The following is a 14,927-nucleotide window of genomic DNA, read 5'->3' as shown; positions in this document are numbered from 1 at the left end:
AATATTGTATAGTATTTACATCGTACTGCAGTGTCTATTCATGTATCGTTGACACATACACTGCTGCTGTCATTCTGCTCAGTCACATTACTGGATTTTTTAAATATGTACACATATATTTGACTTTTTTTTATGTGTCCTATGATGCTGCATCAGTTGCTTTTTGCAAACTAATGTCCTCTTGAAATGCAGTTTAACTGGCATCATCGGTTGTCACTGCTTAGTCACATTTGTGTTGTACAAAAGTTTTCTGCAGCTTGTTTTCACAATGTTATACAGACAGTTTTACATTAACCAAAAATCAGACACCAGAGCGTCATTGTATAATAAGCTTCAGTGATCCTTAACAGCCCCTTTGACCACAAATAGTTTCTGTTGCAGTCGATTTCACCCTGAGGGAATATTCACTTTTGATGCATAAAAAAATCTTTACTTTAAGAAAAATGACATTTTCTAATAAAGTAATTCCTTTGTTAGAAAATATCATTTTTCTTAGGTACAATAAATATTGCAACAATATCAATATTGCTATAGTCAACAACTAGTATATCGCATATCATGTTTCATGCAGAAAATTTAGTAAGCTCAATGCTTAGCCAATTAATGTTCCATGCCACTTTTTTTTCAGACTGATACAAGTACAATACTCAGTACATGACAAGTCACCAATACCAAGCACCGATACCACTAGTATTTTTGCTACATCAAGTTTCCCTCAAAAACAATGACATAATTTTTTGAAAATACCTACGTATATTCCAATATAGCCATCTACCTTAAAATTGTATGAAAATGAATGACAATTTTCTATTCTTTATAATTTCTCATTTTTAGTTTCTTATCATAAAACTGCCACAATGGGGTATCAGCCGATGTCGTGAGTACCGATAATTGCTATTGGTACTCGCTCATCCCTAGTAATTACCTAGATCAGTGGTTCTTAACCTTGTTGGAGGTACCGAACCCCACTAGTTTCATATCCGCCTTCACCGAACCCCTCGTTAGTGAAAATTTATTTTTTTTGAACATCACCTTGTTCAAAGAACAAAACCAATACAATGCATGAACTCGCAACAAATTGCATACTGGCAAATCAGAAGCTACACGATAAAACAGGTTTGTTCGGACCTCCTCAGTGGGGGCTCTGTCGAACCACTGAGACCGACTCACTGAACCCCTAGGGTTCGATCGAACCCAGGTTAAGAACCACTGACCTAGATAATGGTTTAACTGTGGATGATGATGCACATTTAAATTTGTGTCTGACTGGTGAAATTCAGATAATAATTCCAAAAGAACAACATTCCATATCTTTGCAACATATCGATATTTTTGCTCTACTATATTTGTACTGCCCATCCACTGAACTCTCGCAACAATGCAGTCGCTCTTGAAATCTGCTATCCTCAATTGATTACACTGATTTTATTAGAATTAGTCAAACGGCTCAAAGAAAATGTATGTTGGTCGGCGTTCCATGACATCTGCAGCTGATAGATTTGCTCAATGAGTCAAGGTCATCCAATTGTTGGATACTACAGTAAGGTTATCATGCCCAAGTTCATATGTCATTCTGTTATCACAATAGTCAGACGTGTTCAAGTGTATATATATTATTGGAGAACGATTTAGCCCGCGGTTGCCGTCCTGGACAGGATGCGTCTTGTGCACCATCCACGTGCATTAAACACCGACTCCTACATGGGGCGGGAGGAGGGAATATTGCCGCGACGCTCCAAGTGAAGTTTCATTTCCTCCTGACACCTCTACTGAGAGCCGCTTCCACGCAGGACGCTTCAAATTAACCTTAATAAGAGCTCGCTGCCACTTTCCGTCAACATGGACATCAACTTGAAGACAATGCAGAATTCCGAGGGGGTTTATTCAGTCAACGAGGCGGCTTCCAAGGACTCCTGTCTGAGACGCATTGGCAGATACATTCCGCTCAATTACCGCACTGAACTCATTCAGCTCCTCAAACTCGCGGGACCAGTGGTAAGATGACCATAAACGCAGCACCAGGTTTCATTCCATAGACGTAATTAATGTACTGTATTTTTATTCATTTACAGTGTATTTCTGTGTTTCTTCCAGTCTTTTTAGTTATTATATTATTTATGTTATTATTTTAAGATTTATTTCGAAGATGCAAAAGAGTACAGAATAATTTGTAACTTGTGGGAAAAAACAACAAAATTCAACTCATCTAATACAAAAATAAAGACAGAGAAAAATGGTTCGAAATAATGAATACAAGATGGGTAATAAATGTAACCACTAATAAACCAGTTTATACATACAGATTACTTACATGTCCAAGAGCATCTATCTCGACCCCCATATATTTTGTAGTTACTAGTATATCAGTATTTTGGAATATTCATACCTATCTATACAAAATACAGTATATTTTAATTTGCCATAACCTTCTCTCACAATACCGTATTTAAACACCAATATATTATTTAATTTTAACGTTTCACTGGCTTATCAATATAAGAGTTCCTACATTCATTCTAAAAGCAATACACTACACTTTTAACCCATATTTTCATATAAAGTGAACTATTCATAAAATATTTGCAATAATCAAAGCCTCAAAATTATAAATATTGTACGGTCAGCTAATTCCAAACCCTGTTTTATCGGGCCCCTGTTGTTATTTGTTGAATAACAACAAAAGGGACAAAGAGGGATGTATTTTTATCATACAGTGAACCAAAAATATTCATACAAAACAGAAGACAGGTTTAAATTGATTTTATTTTAATATTTAATTCATTGTGCTTGCCCGGAACTTTGATATCAAACATTTAACATGTGTTATCTTGTTAATTGTCATATTCAGTCGATGCCATGATCAACCATATTAAAATGGGTGCCAGAAAGGTTCCAGGACCTGTTTCTCAAATGACATATTTTAAATGCGCACTACAAATTTCTTTGGTACTTTGATTTGTGCCCCAAATTTTTTAAAGTTTTTTAAGTTACAGGTTGATTTTTTTTGCTTTGAACTGCAAACCAAAATTTGAGGGACACGAGATCATCAAATCTGTCACTGCTTGAGTAAAGTGAAACGTTATTCAAGTACTCTAATATATTTGCTAAGAGGGCAACAGTTGCTAATTCACTTGCTAAAAGAAGCACTTGAATGAAGTAATGATTCCATCAGAATAATGTTAAATTTGGATGACATTGTCACCACTGGAACAGAACAATGGCCCCCAGGAAACAAATACTCCCTTAAGGCTGTCATATTTCTCCTTGCTGGAGAAGGATAAAGTGCGTTCTCTGCAATAGATAGAATGTCAGTCCTACTCCTTCCAACCACAGCTGGTTCATTAAAGGGTTGACATTTCCTTAAATTCTCCATTATGAACGAATGCAAAAAACAATATCAGAAAAACTGCAATCAATTTCATAAAATCATTCAACCCGCTCGCTTATAAGGCTTCAACATGCCCCACACACATTCATATAGGGCTGGAAGGCTTCATCAAGTATTTTGAATAATTTGATTAGAAAAATACATCGATTACATTTACTCTGCCTCAACGATTCGTTTGTCCCAACTCAGCTGCGTAAACGTGTGCCGGGAACTATGTACACGCAGAGTATGTTTCTGCGTATGTTTCAGTACAAGCTTTAAATTACTCTGGTATTTTATGTTTGCACTTTTAATGGCTGTGTAAAGAGCTTTTAGAATGTTACAATGATGGCTGTGCAGAAAAAATACATACAAGAGTACAAAATCTTGAGTAATGTCTTAATTTTCTAAAAAAAGAAAAAGACAAAAGCATGTTTTATCTGATTAATCGATGTAAATAATCGCTAGATAACTAGAATACAAAACTAATCAATAGCTGCACCCCCAGACTCATATAAAGTCTGCCATGCTTGGCATTTCAAATTTCTATTTAAAATTGATGTATTTAATCCAGAAGACCAAGTTGCCAAGCACAAACCAATGTAGTTAGAGTGTGGGGAAAAAATGGGCAGCCATTACTTTAGAAATAGAGTGAAACAAGTGACAATATTTATTGTATTCGTTTTTCTCCTCCAGATCATTTCCCAGATGATGATCTTCATGATCAGCATCGTCAGCATGGTGTTCTGTGGTCATTTGGGAAAAGTAGAACTTGCAGCTGTATCATTATCAATTGCAGTAAGTCATTTTTTCCACAATTATCTGTGATTAATACATTCAGGTTACGTCCACAAATCCACCAACATTTTGGTAGTTTTCTGTCATTCAGGCGAGGAAAAGCATTCATTCACTGGCTTTCAGGTACATCTCAAAGTTGCTCCACTATCTAAAAGTTGGTCTACTATATAACATAAAATACCACACGGTTGATCAGAAGTGGATTAATACCATGTGAAGAGCTCCTTCAGAGTAAGCCAGGGCCAAAATAACAAACACATCTAGCTTTCGCAAATTCATCCATCCAGCCATCTATTTTCCGTACCACTTGTCCCCACAAGGGTCGAGGGCGTGCTGGAGCCTATCCCAAGAGTCTTCACAAATTCAATTAACCAAAAAACTACACCAAGGGTATTCAACTGGTTATGTCCAAGGGACCACCAATATAACCAAGAAGCAACTTGGGGACCACTGCTTTGGCAGAATGTTATTTTATTTTGGACCGAAAGAGGATAGACCTATACAGGCTATTTATTTGCATCTGTATGTTTATTTTGGGAATCTCAGCTACATTTGACGTAGTTTGAATGGGTAAATGATTCACAAAATTAGCTGGAAAAAAATTCAAGTCTAAATTGACTTGACGATTGAACCCATCACCTTCTTGGTTGAAGTCTATCACTCTATAACTAAGCCGACCCTTGTAACTTCACTTTGGGAGGGAGAAACCTGTTCAAATATGCTACACTTGGTGAAAACCCAAGAAGACAGAAAAAATAAATTGATGCTGCCATGAATGGCGCTGCCAAGCCCTATTGAGAGCAAAATATGCCTAGCTCAAGGACACTTTGACATGATCACCGGGCTTGAGGATAGAACCCAGCACCGACAGGTTTGGAGACTTTCACTCTACGACTGAGCCACGTGTTAAATAGGCAGTCAGGAATCACCATTGGGTGGAAAAAGTTGATGGCTAGGAATTTGAAAATGGGAGGGGGTACTTATTTTCACGAGCTGACTTATTCTAATAACACTTCAATTAGAGTTAGTACCCCCCTGTAACTTTGCTTGGGGAGGGGGCAACCTGTTCAAAGTCAGTTGATTGATCACAAAATGATCTGGAAAATTAATCAAGTCAAAATAATGCACCAATTTCATTTAAAAAAAATGTTACAATTATTTTCCATTTACCAATTTTGCGGACCACCTGCAATACTGCCGCGAACCACTAGAGGACCACGAACCACAATTGACAATCCCTGATCTACACTATTCAAGGGCAAGACAATAACAAGAAACTCAAGGTGACGGTGACAAGGAGGGACATGTCAAAGAGGCCAGTCTTGACACTGACAGCAGCATAATTTGAAGCTCGCCATTCAGCAGAGCCCACAACAATCATTCTTCTTCCAGTACCCAATGTGCAGGGTTGTTACAGCAAAGCAATTGTCCAATGATGTGCAGAGATCAATTACGGGCACATAAAACACATATACACACACAAACAAGCAGATGAGGTCTCACTCCAGTTTCCAACCAAGAGCGTCACTCCTCCTTCGGGTGAGGGGATGGGTCCCAACAGTTTTTTTTTCTATGTAAGCCCAAAAAACACACACACACAAAAAAAAAAAACAACCCCCCAAAAATTAAATGTTGTCCACCATAATAGAGGAAAGGTTACAAGATATAGAGGAAAATAGTTTATAATCCCCCCCCCGTATTTATTATTATTATTTTTGTTTAATAAATTGAGTGGTTTGTGCGGCCACCAGTTGCTGATCCCTAGCATACTGCATACTGTAAAATGGAGACTTTGTTCAACTACTTAACCAAAACTTTAAAAAAATGGAGGAAAGGAAAAAGGAAAGGTGGAAAAAAAGGGAGAAAGGATACATTAGTATTTTTTTGTCATGCTAAGATCATTCTAAACAATCAGACAAGTGATTCCATGATCATTCTGAGAAGTGGACCAAGTTAAATGGGAAAATTGATTTCTGTATTTGCATATACATATCCTCAGCATAATTTTATGGCATGGAGAACGTATGTATCTACTGAATGTCAAAATGACTGTTGTGAAAAGGGTCACGGTAAACATTTTACTGTATTTTACTGTAAAACAACATATTATTGACAATGCTTCTTTAATTGCAGGTGGTTAATGTGACCGGTTTATCCATTGGAACCGGGCTATCCTTAACTTGTGATACCCTCATATCTCAGGTAGTGTCCTCAACTTCTTGCACTTCTACTTTATTTATATAAGTGATATTGAAACACAAACCACTCTTACTGGGCTCTCAGATTGTATGGGTTCCAACTAAAACAGTTAAACAATAATATATTGTATCAAGTTAGTTTACATTTCATGAATCTAAACAAATCATTAGTGTGATGTTAGTGTTTCCTGACACTGCTTATTTGATTCTGCTTTTGGGTAGACCTATGGGAGCGGAAACCTGAAGCGTGTGGGGGTGATCCTTCAGAGAGGGATTCTGATTCTACTGCTGGCTTGTTTCCCCTGCTGGGCTGTTCTCATCAACACTGAACCCATTCTAATCGTAGCCAAACAGAGCCGAGAGGTTGCCAGGTCAGTCACTTTTCAATCTGCAGCATCTTGGTTACAATAATTTTGGAAAGAGCCTATTGTTCATAATAATAATGACAATAATAATTGTTGTTGTTGTTCTTATTATCCCATTTTATCAAATCAGTCAGACTCTTGGATACTTTATAAACCAATGCTTCACTGTGTTTCATGGCTTCTTTCAGTTACTAATAGTTAGTAGGAGTAGTAATGGAAGTTAACAAAATAAATATAATACCTATATGCTGTAATGTACAATGTAATACATATGTTCATGTATGTTTCCAACCCAAAATTTCACATGGCTATTTGTGTGTTGGATAGTCTGTCACAACTTTATGTGAAGATCTCCATGCCTGCCCTGCCGGTGAGTTCACATTCATCTTGGTTTGCATAAGTTATAGCACTAGACTTAACATACATTGTGTGCTTCTATCATGTAAGATTATGATTTCCCCCTTCAGGCGGCATTTATGTACCAGCTGCAAGGGAGATATCTTCAAAATCAGGTTCCGTAAAGCGAGGCACACAAGTTTATAATATACATGTAAATAACATGTTTGCGAGTGTGTTTTTTTTCCCCGTTTTTTTGTTTGTTTGTTTGTTTGTTTGCAGGGAATCATTTGGCCACAGGTCATAACCGGTGCAGTTGGGAACATTTTAAATGCAGTCATCAATTATGTATTCCTACATCTTCTGCATTTGGGAGCTGCGTAAGTTTTTTTTTTTAATAGTATTAGTAGTTCATTTGGGAAAACAATATTAGTCAGAATATGTTTTGTTGATATAGTGGAGCCAGACCTGAAATTCGCCTGCTAATATTCCAGAACAGGGTTTTTTTCTCATTGCCTAATTCATTGTAATTGTAGTCCTAATTATGCAAAGCGCATTCCCTTCTGCGTAATTTTAAATCTATCTATAATCCCAAGGATGTTTTTGTTTGACATTTTATTGTGGATGGCACTATTGAACAGATTTCCCTCATTTCTTTGTTGGACAATTGTGATTGCCTCCAATGATTGTCAATTATTATAAAAATAATTCAGGTCAATAAATAAGTTTCTACTTTGATATCACCTTTTAGAAAATGAATAGTTTAAATGCCGTTAATATATTCTAGAATTTTTTATCTATGTTTAAATCATGCTGTTTATGTCTTTGTTCAAGTGGTTCCGCTGCCGCCAATTCAATCTCACAGTACGTGTTGGCTGTGGTCTTATTTATTTACATTAATTGGAAGGGGTTGCACAAGGCCACATGGGGAGGTCAGTTTCCCTCTCACTCACTTTAAACCTGATAATGAATGAATGATTAGTGTTTCTTTATGATTCATTTTCCTATCCAGTTACACTATTTCATTTGATGATACAGTACTTTTGTGATCAAAGTCCAAATGTGTGATGTTTGAACAAAATTGGTTACATTTTGTAACTAAACAATGCAACAGATTCGAGAGGTGATGACTCCCACTTTCATTATTTGCCTATCAAGAAGCACTACATATTATTTTTAACATAACATTACTGCACATATTCAGTGATTACTTTCTGGATTTATCCATTTAAGCACTGTATGCATGCTCAATTTCAATTAATAAATTAATTATTATACTTATTTATCTTTAACACATCAATCTTATGAAAGTTGTTTTTATTATTTTTTTAATGGTTTGATCCACAGGCTGGTCTGTCGACTGTTTACAAGAGTGGGGACCCTTTGTTAAGCTGGCCATCCCGAGCATGCTCATGCTTTGTCTGGAATGGTGGCTATTTGAAGTAGGAGGATTCATTGCTGGTATAATTAGTGAAGTAGAGCTGGGAGCCCAGTCCGTTACATATCAGCTCACAGTTGTAGCTTACATGGTAAGTGAAACAAATTCATCTAAACTTGATCAGCATCATAAGCACAGGCAGCCACACAACAAATTAATGCCTGCGATACCACAATAAAAGTATCTTACAGTGGTGGACACAAATAATAATAAATAATAATGGTAGCACAGGCCATCCAGACTGCCCAAAAAAAAAATAGGGAAGAAAGTGTAGTGGAACAAACACTAGAAGGTGCTAGGCTAACTGTTGGCTTATTTAGAAAAGACTGTCTAGTAAATGACATGGAAGAAATGCATGCAAACAAGCAACACAACCAGTTTCTGGTCTTGCCACAATCAGTGTTTGGCTTGGCGTATCAGCTGTATGCTGTATAATCATTGAAACAAATAATATCCTAAAGCATTTTTCCGAAGTTTGTGAAAGTGGTAAACCTCTGATAACCAAATAAATGATGATTTGCATTCATCTCACAAATCTCGTGTTGGCCACAACCTGATCTAAACAGTTTATTTGATGGAATCCTAAATAATGCATAATTGTTTCTATACATTCTACCTTTGCAGTTTCCACTTGGAATTTCTGCTGCTGTTAGTGTTCGAGTAGGGAATGCGCTTGGTGCAGGAAACATTGAGCAAGCCAGACTGTCAAGCAAAGTTGCCATCATCTGTGCATGTAAGAAAACGTTTGTATGTACGTTTGTAAACTGGAAATGATATCGGTAAATTTTACATTTGCTCAGCAGCAAGGATAAGGCCATAAAAACACTGCTTAATTGGAGATTGGACACATGGCATGTAATAATAGGCAGGTAGTGAAATAGATAACAGAAATGTCTGAATAAGAAACAAATTGTGCATCAAATTCGTGTGCCATTACTAGAATTGCAAATTGTCTTCACTTTTAATATCTTTTTTTTAAAATATTTGACCAGTTTTTACTCATCTGATTTAAAAACAAGTTAATGGACAGTTTGTTTTGTAGCTTTTACTGTATATAGTATGAGGTGCTCATACATTTATTTGGGTTGACAGTCATAATGGCCCTCCGAAAGAAGCTATGACTACAATGTGGCACATGAAAAAAATGAGTTTGACACCCCTGGTTTATACCCTTCCACCACCACTACCTTTGGGACAGTTATTTTCATTTTTGTCATCCTTAATCTGGTGACTGAAATGTAAACATGTATTGCTCTTATTGGTTGTATCTGTTTCCCATTGCAGTTATCGTGGCCTTTTTTGTTGGTCTTACCATCACCCTTGCCAAAAGTGTCATTGGCTACATTTTCACCTCAGACCTGTGAGTTATACTGTTACATATTAGTAACTTTGGCGCTCGTAATACGTACGTGCCACACCGAGGAACTGTCTTTAAAAAATACAGTAGTTCACATTAAAAAGCTATCAGAATATGTAAATGAATGAATTATTTAATTATAATCTAGTAAGCTAAAACAACAGTCATTTGTTGTGGGGGAAAAAAGGGAATAAATATAAAGTTGTGATAGAGATTAAAAACGTGTTTACAGTGATCCCTCGCCACTTCACGCTTCACCTTTTGCGAATGCGCTATTTCACGGGTTTATAAGTAACAGGCGAATGGCGTTTAAATACACACGTGCCTCTGAGCAATGTGCATTACTGTGAACGTGACTGAGTTCAAGCACAGGAGGTGGCAGCTGGCCACACGCAGAAACTGGTGCAGATGAAATCGGAGCACGTGACAATATCACGTGTTTGTTCTTTTATTTACTGTAAAGGTACCATACATGTACAGAACAGTGTGGGAATGGTTATTCAGGGAATGGGAACAGTTTATGTAGCGTAAAACTATTGAGGAGCCTTAAATATTGTGTATATGACCACAATGCAACAGGAGATTCATCCGCAACCGACTCACTTTGGTTTCGCTATGCATGATGTCCCCTGGGTTAGCGTAATGTGGTATTTCTGAAGGCAGACACTTTCTAAATGACTTCCATTACACCTGTGCTCCCTAGCAACAAACTAAAAACATTACGTGTTGGAAATTTCAATAAAATGGTGTTTAATTTTCTAAATAATCCAGATATTGTTTCTACTTTGAAGATTTCAGTTTTTTGCAGGTGGTTCTGCAATGTATCTCCAGCAAAAAGCGAGTGCTCACTGTATTATGTTTTTGTTACAACTAACACTTATTTCCAATAACATATTTTCGTAAAGTGCTAAATCTAATTCAAATGCAAATGCATTGGATGCACCCCATTGCCAGTGAATAATAAAGGAATGAAAGTTCTCGATGAACTATCAAACCAGTGAATGTTAAAAATGTTAAAAAAGAAAAATATTACTATATAAGTGAATAAAATTAAGATGTAAACTGATGTGATTGTAGATCAAAATTGAAAGTCACGCATAATTAATAACATGCTGTGCAAGTGGGAACAAATTACAATGAAAAACAATGAGTTCACAAATTCAGACTACAGCTTGTGAAGAAGGCGTACATATTACATTACATTACGTACATATTATTAGCCATAAATTATTTGGAATATGTTTACATGTCAGCACCTCACAGAGCTTCTTGCTTTTCTTTTGCTAGAATTTTCATATTGTATCTCATCATATTTGTCTCATAACCTTCAGAGACATTTTGAAACGGGTTGCTGAAATCTTGATTGTTTTCATCTTCTTGCATCTTTCTGACGCTGTTGCGGTAAGAAAAAAAAATCCTATCTGACATTTTAGGAGAAGTTTTAAATGTGCTTTGTGTGAACTTGCAACAATCACTGCAGGGTGTGTGTGGAGGTGTCATCCGAGGAGTTGGGAAACAGAAGGTTGGTGCTCTTTGTAACCTGGTGGGACACTACTTCATTGGCTTTCCCATTGGCTTGGCCTTAACCTTTGCGGCAAAATTGAACATCCTAGGTAAGACTTGCAAGTTCTGGAATCAAAATGTGTCATGTGAGCTTCAGAAACACTGCTGTTGTTTCTTCAACAGGGCTTTGGATAGGTCTTACTGTCTGTGTCTTCGTGCAGGCTAATTTCTTACTTGTATATCTATACAAACTAGATTGGAGCAAGGCTGCTGAAAAGGTGGGTTACTCAATTCTCTGAAAACACAAATGTTACTTTATGAAATCAAGTGATTTGCATTGTAACATTTTTTAATGCCTTCAATCAGGCTAAAATTAGAGCCGGGGTCCAGGTCCCCTATGACGACACAGTCAAGACAGAAGATTGCAAGTTCGGTAAGTTCAGGCGTACAAATAGCCACCTTTTTTTGATGATTTAACAAACAAACAAAAAACAATTTACACTACTATATATATATATATACACACACACACACACACACACACACACACACAGTGGTGCATTTTCTGTACTGCTTGTCCTGGGCGTGCTGGAGCTTATTCCAGCTGTGTGTGTGTGTTTGTGTGTGTGTGTGTGTGTGTGTGTGTGTGTGTGTGTGTGTGTGTGTGTGTGTGTGTATGTATATATATATATATATATATATATATATATATATATATATATATATATATTATATATATTCATTCATATACAGTATACCATATTTTCCAGACTATAAGGCGCACTTAAAAACCGAAAATTTTCTCATTATGACTCATTTCTCATTAGAACTATTTAATAACACCATAGATTGCCCATAAATGTGAGTGCGAGCACGGTTGGTTGTTCGTCTCTGTGTGCCCTGCGGTTGAATGGCAACCAGTTTAGGGTGTCCCCCGCCTACTGCCCGATGACTGCTGGGATAGGCTCCAGCACGCCCGTGACCCCAGTAGGAACAAACAGTACGGATGGATGGATGGATATATATATATATATATATATATATATATATATATATATATATATATATATATATATATATATATATATATATATATATATATATATATATATATATATATATATATATATATAAAACCTAATCTTTAGAGTACACAGGTATTTTTTACCTGATGTAACCAAAATTTAACCACTTAAACCAGATGGCTGAAAAATATAAAATATTATTTGGGCACCAATGAATACCATGAATACACAAGGAAGAAAGTAGGTCGGCAAATATCCATCCATCCATCAAATATAAATAAATAATACTAAATAAAAATAATAAACAGTACTAAAAATATTTTCAACATGGAGATGAATACAGACATTCTGAGGTGACAAAGTTCAATTCACCATTAAGTTGCGACTGCAAATACTCGGATGTTGGCCAGAAACTGTGTCAGTATCTCGAGTGTCATTTCCGTATATGGAGCCATTGCAATGCGATATATCGTAATATGAGTATTTTGTCTCTGGTCGAGTACAAAGTGAAGCAAATATGTTTGTCTGTTAAGTGTTAAAACTATAATTGTGTTTTTGAATCTTCAGAGTCAAACACCAACCAGGACCCAGTTACTTCCCCTACATCCAGGTGTGAGAGCGCTTCAGAGGGCCAACAGATTCCAGATCAACATAAAACTGCAACTACCATAGTCGGCAATGTTCTCACAGTAAAACAGCTGCTTTTGAAGCGTGGCTTGATTTTACTTATCTTTGTTGCCATCTTAGCGGCCGGAATTATCGCCAGTCACTTCCTTGTCAAACTGCTAAAATGAGCCTCGTGTTGGTTTGTAACGGACAGTCATTAAGTGAACACTGAAGGCCTCAATAGTGGGTTTTTATTAGTTGCTTCTAATATCAACTCATCTCTTATGTCATGAGTAAATCATCACGATCAAACCCACGATCATAAACGTGTCAATAATGTATGTAAATGCAATCCCTTTGCATTGTGTTTGGTGTTTATTCAGCAATAGTGTTCATTTTGCACCTTGATATGGGCCAATGATTGCAAGACTGAAAACTAGGTGCAGGCAGAGCGTGCACAAAAGTGGAGCTTAAACAAAACAAAGCATTGACTGAAGAATACACTCCACCTGAGAAAGAAAAGACAATCAAGCTCTGTGAGTGGGAACGGCAGTTTAACTCCAAACGGCAACTCAAGGAGACAAGTCTTGATTAATTTTTTTCAGATGAGAAACATGTATAAATTTGGGTTGCTTATTCAATGGATGAGACAGTTATGGTGATAGCAAATGGGCTCCTATTGTAAAAATGTTTTTTTATACATATTTCTTACATGTAATATGCATCGTATGTCTTACAGATGTGGCAGATTCAATTCAATTCAATTATTGTGCAATTAAATGTTTAACATTGTATTTTACATCAGAAAGATTTTATTCTCGTAATAATTTTCTTCAATTAAATCCAGATTACTGTAGATGCTGTTGTTGGTTTAAAAAGGCTCTTGCTGTAAACCTCTCTGACATTTTCCCCCCAATGTGTCAATTTAACATACTCAGCCTGTTTGCTGTGAAATCTTGCAATAATGACAATACATAAATAATTCAGACAAATTCAGTCACATCCATGTGCCCCTTCCTTTCGTAATTAGTCTGTACTTTAAAAATCTTGCATGCATACAGATTTTCTCTGGAATAATTGCAGTCCAAAAGAAAGACAAGCAGCCAAAACTAACTGCATGGACTGACGAGCTCTTGCTAAGAATGAATAATGTCCTTGAGATGTAAATATTTTTTCATATAAAATCTTTTCTGCTCAATCAGGGGAACTGAAAGTATGTTGTAGAAATTGTGAAAATACATACAGTAGTTTTTATGAAAAGGTGTTTTACTGACATTTATGTAGCGCATAACGGCCTGCTGAGCAAAACTGTAACTAGTTCGGCATGTACTCAATTCAAGTAGCTAAACTGAATGAATACAGTAAAGATTTTCATGTAGATAGTCACATACTGCCGAACAACCATCCACACTCGCACCTAGGGGCAATTTGGAGTGCTCAATTGGCCTACCAAGCAGGTTTTTGGGATGTGGGAGGAAACCCACGCGGACACGGAGAGAACATGCAAACTCACACATGAATGATCGGAGGTGGAATCAAACCCTCTGAACTGTGAGGCAGACGTGCTAACTAGTACACCCACACCCACACACACACACAAACACACACACAGTTTTACATAATCTACATGGCATAATTGTCTTATTTCATCCATCCATTTTTCAAACCGCTTCTCCTCTCAAGGGTAGCAGACGTGCTGGAGCCTATTCCAGTTGACTTCAGGCAGTAGACGTGGGACAACCTGAATCGGTCGCTAGCCAATCGCAGAGCCCATAGATTTGCACTCACACGCATTCCTATGGGCAATTTGGAGTTCACAATCGGCCTACGACACGTTTTTGGAATGTGTGAAAAAACGGAGTTGTTGGAGGAAACCCACGCAGGCATGAGGAGAACATGCAAACTCAAGAACTCTAGACTGGAGCCGGAACCGA

At 36.9% G+C, this 14,927-nt stretch overlaps 1 protein-coding gene across 1 annotated transcript; it reads left to right on the top strand.

Moving 5' to 3' along the window:
* Positions 1-1,730: 1,730 nt before the first annotated feature.
* On the top strand, positions 1,731-13,993 carry LOC148398764 (multidrug and toxin extrusion protein 1-like). Its single transcript, XM_088372971.1, has 16 exons — positions 1,731-1,995; positions 4,064-4,165; positions 6,299-6,367; positions 6,586-6,734; positions 7,056-7,098; positions 7,196-7,240; positions 7,347-7,444; positions 7,899-7,996; positions 8,412-8,593; positions 9,127-9,235; positions 9,787-9,862; positions 11,191-11,260; positions 11,340-11,472; positions 11,546-11,640; positions 11,729-11,795; positions 12,955-13,993. The coding sequence occupies exons 1-16, from the start codon at positions 1,840-1,842 to the stop codon at positions 13,179-13,181; spliced, it is 1,719 nt and encodes a 572-aa protein (XP_088229097.1). The 5' UTR covers positions 1,731-1,839; the 3' UTR covers positions 13,182-13,993.
* The last annotated feature ends 934 nt before the right edge of the window (positions 13,994-14,927 follow it).

The sequence above is a fragment of the Syngnathus floridae genome, chromosome 4 (genome assembly GCF_059516105.1).
Source record: "Syngnathus floridae isolate MCC-2025c chromosome 4, RoL_Sflo_1.0, whole genome shotgun sequence".
Classification (NCBI taxonomy): domain Eukaryota; kingdom Metazoa; phylum Chordata; class Actinopteri; order Syngnathiformes; family Syngnathidae; genus Syngnathus; species Syngnathus floridae.
The sequence above is the reverse complement of the archived record's forward strand: the minus strand, read 5'-3'. Positions and strand labels throughout refer to the sequence as shown.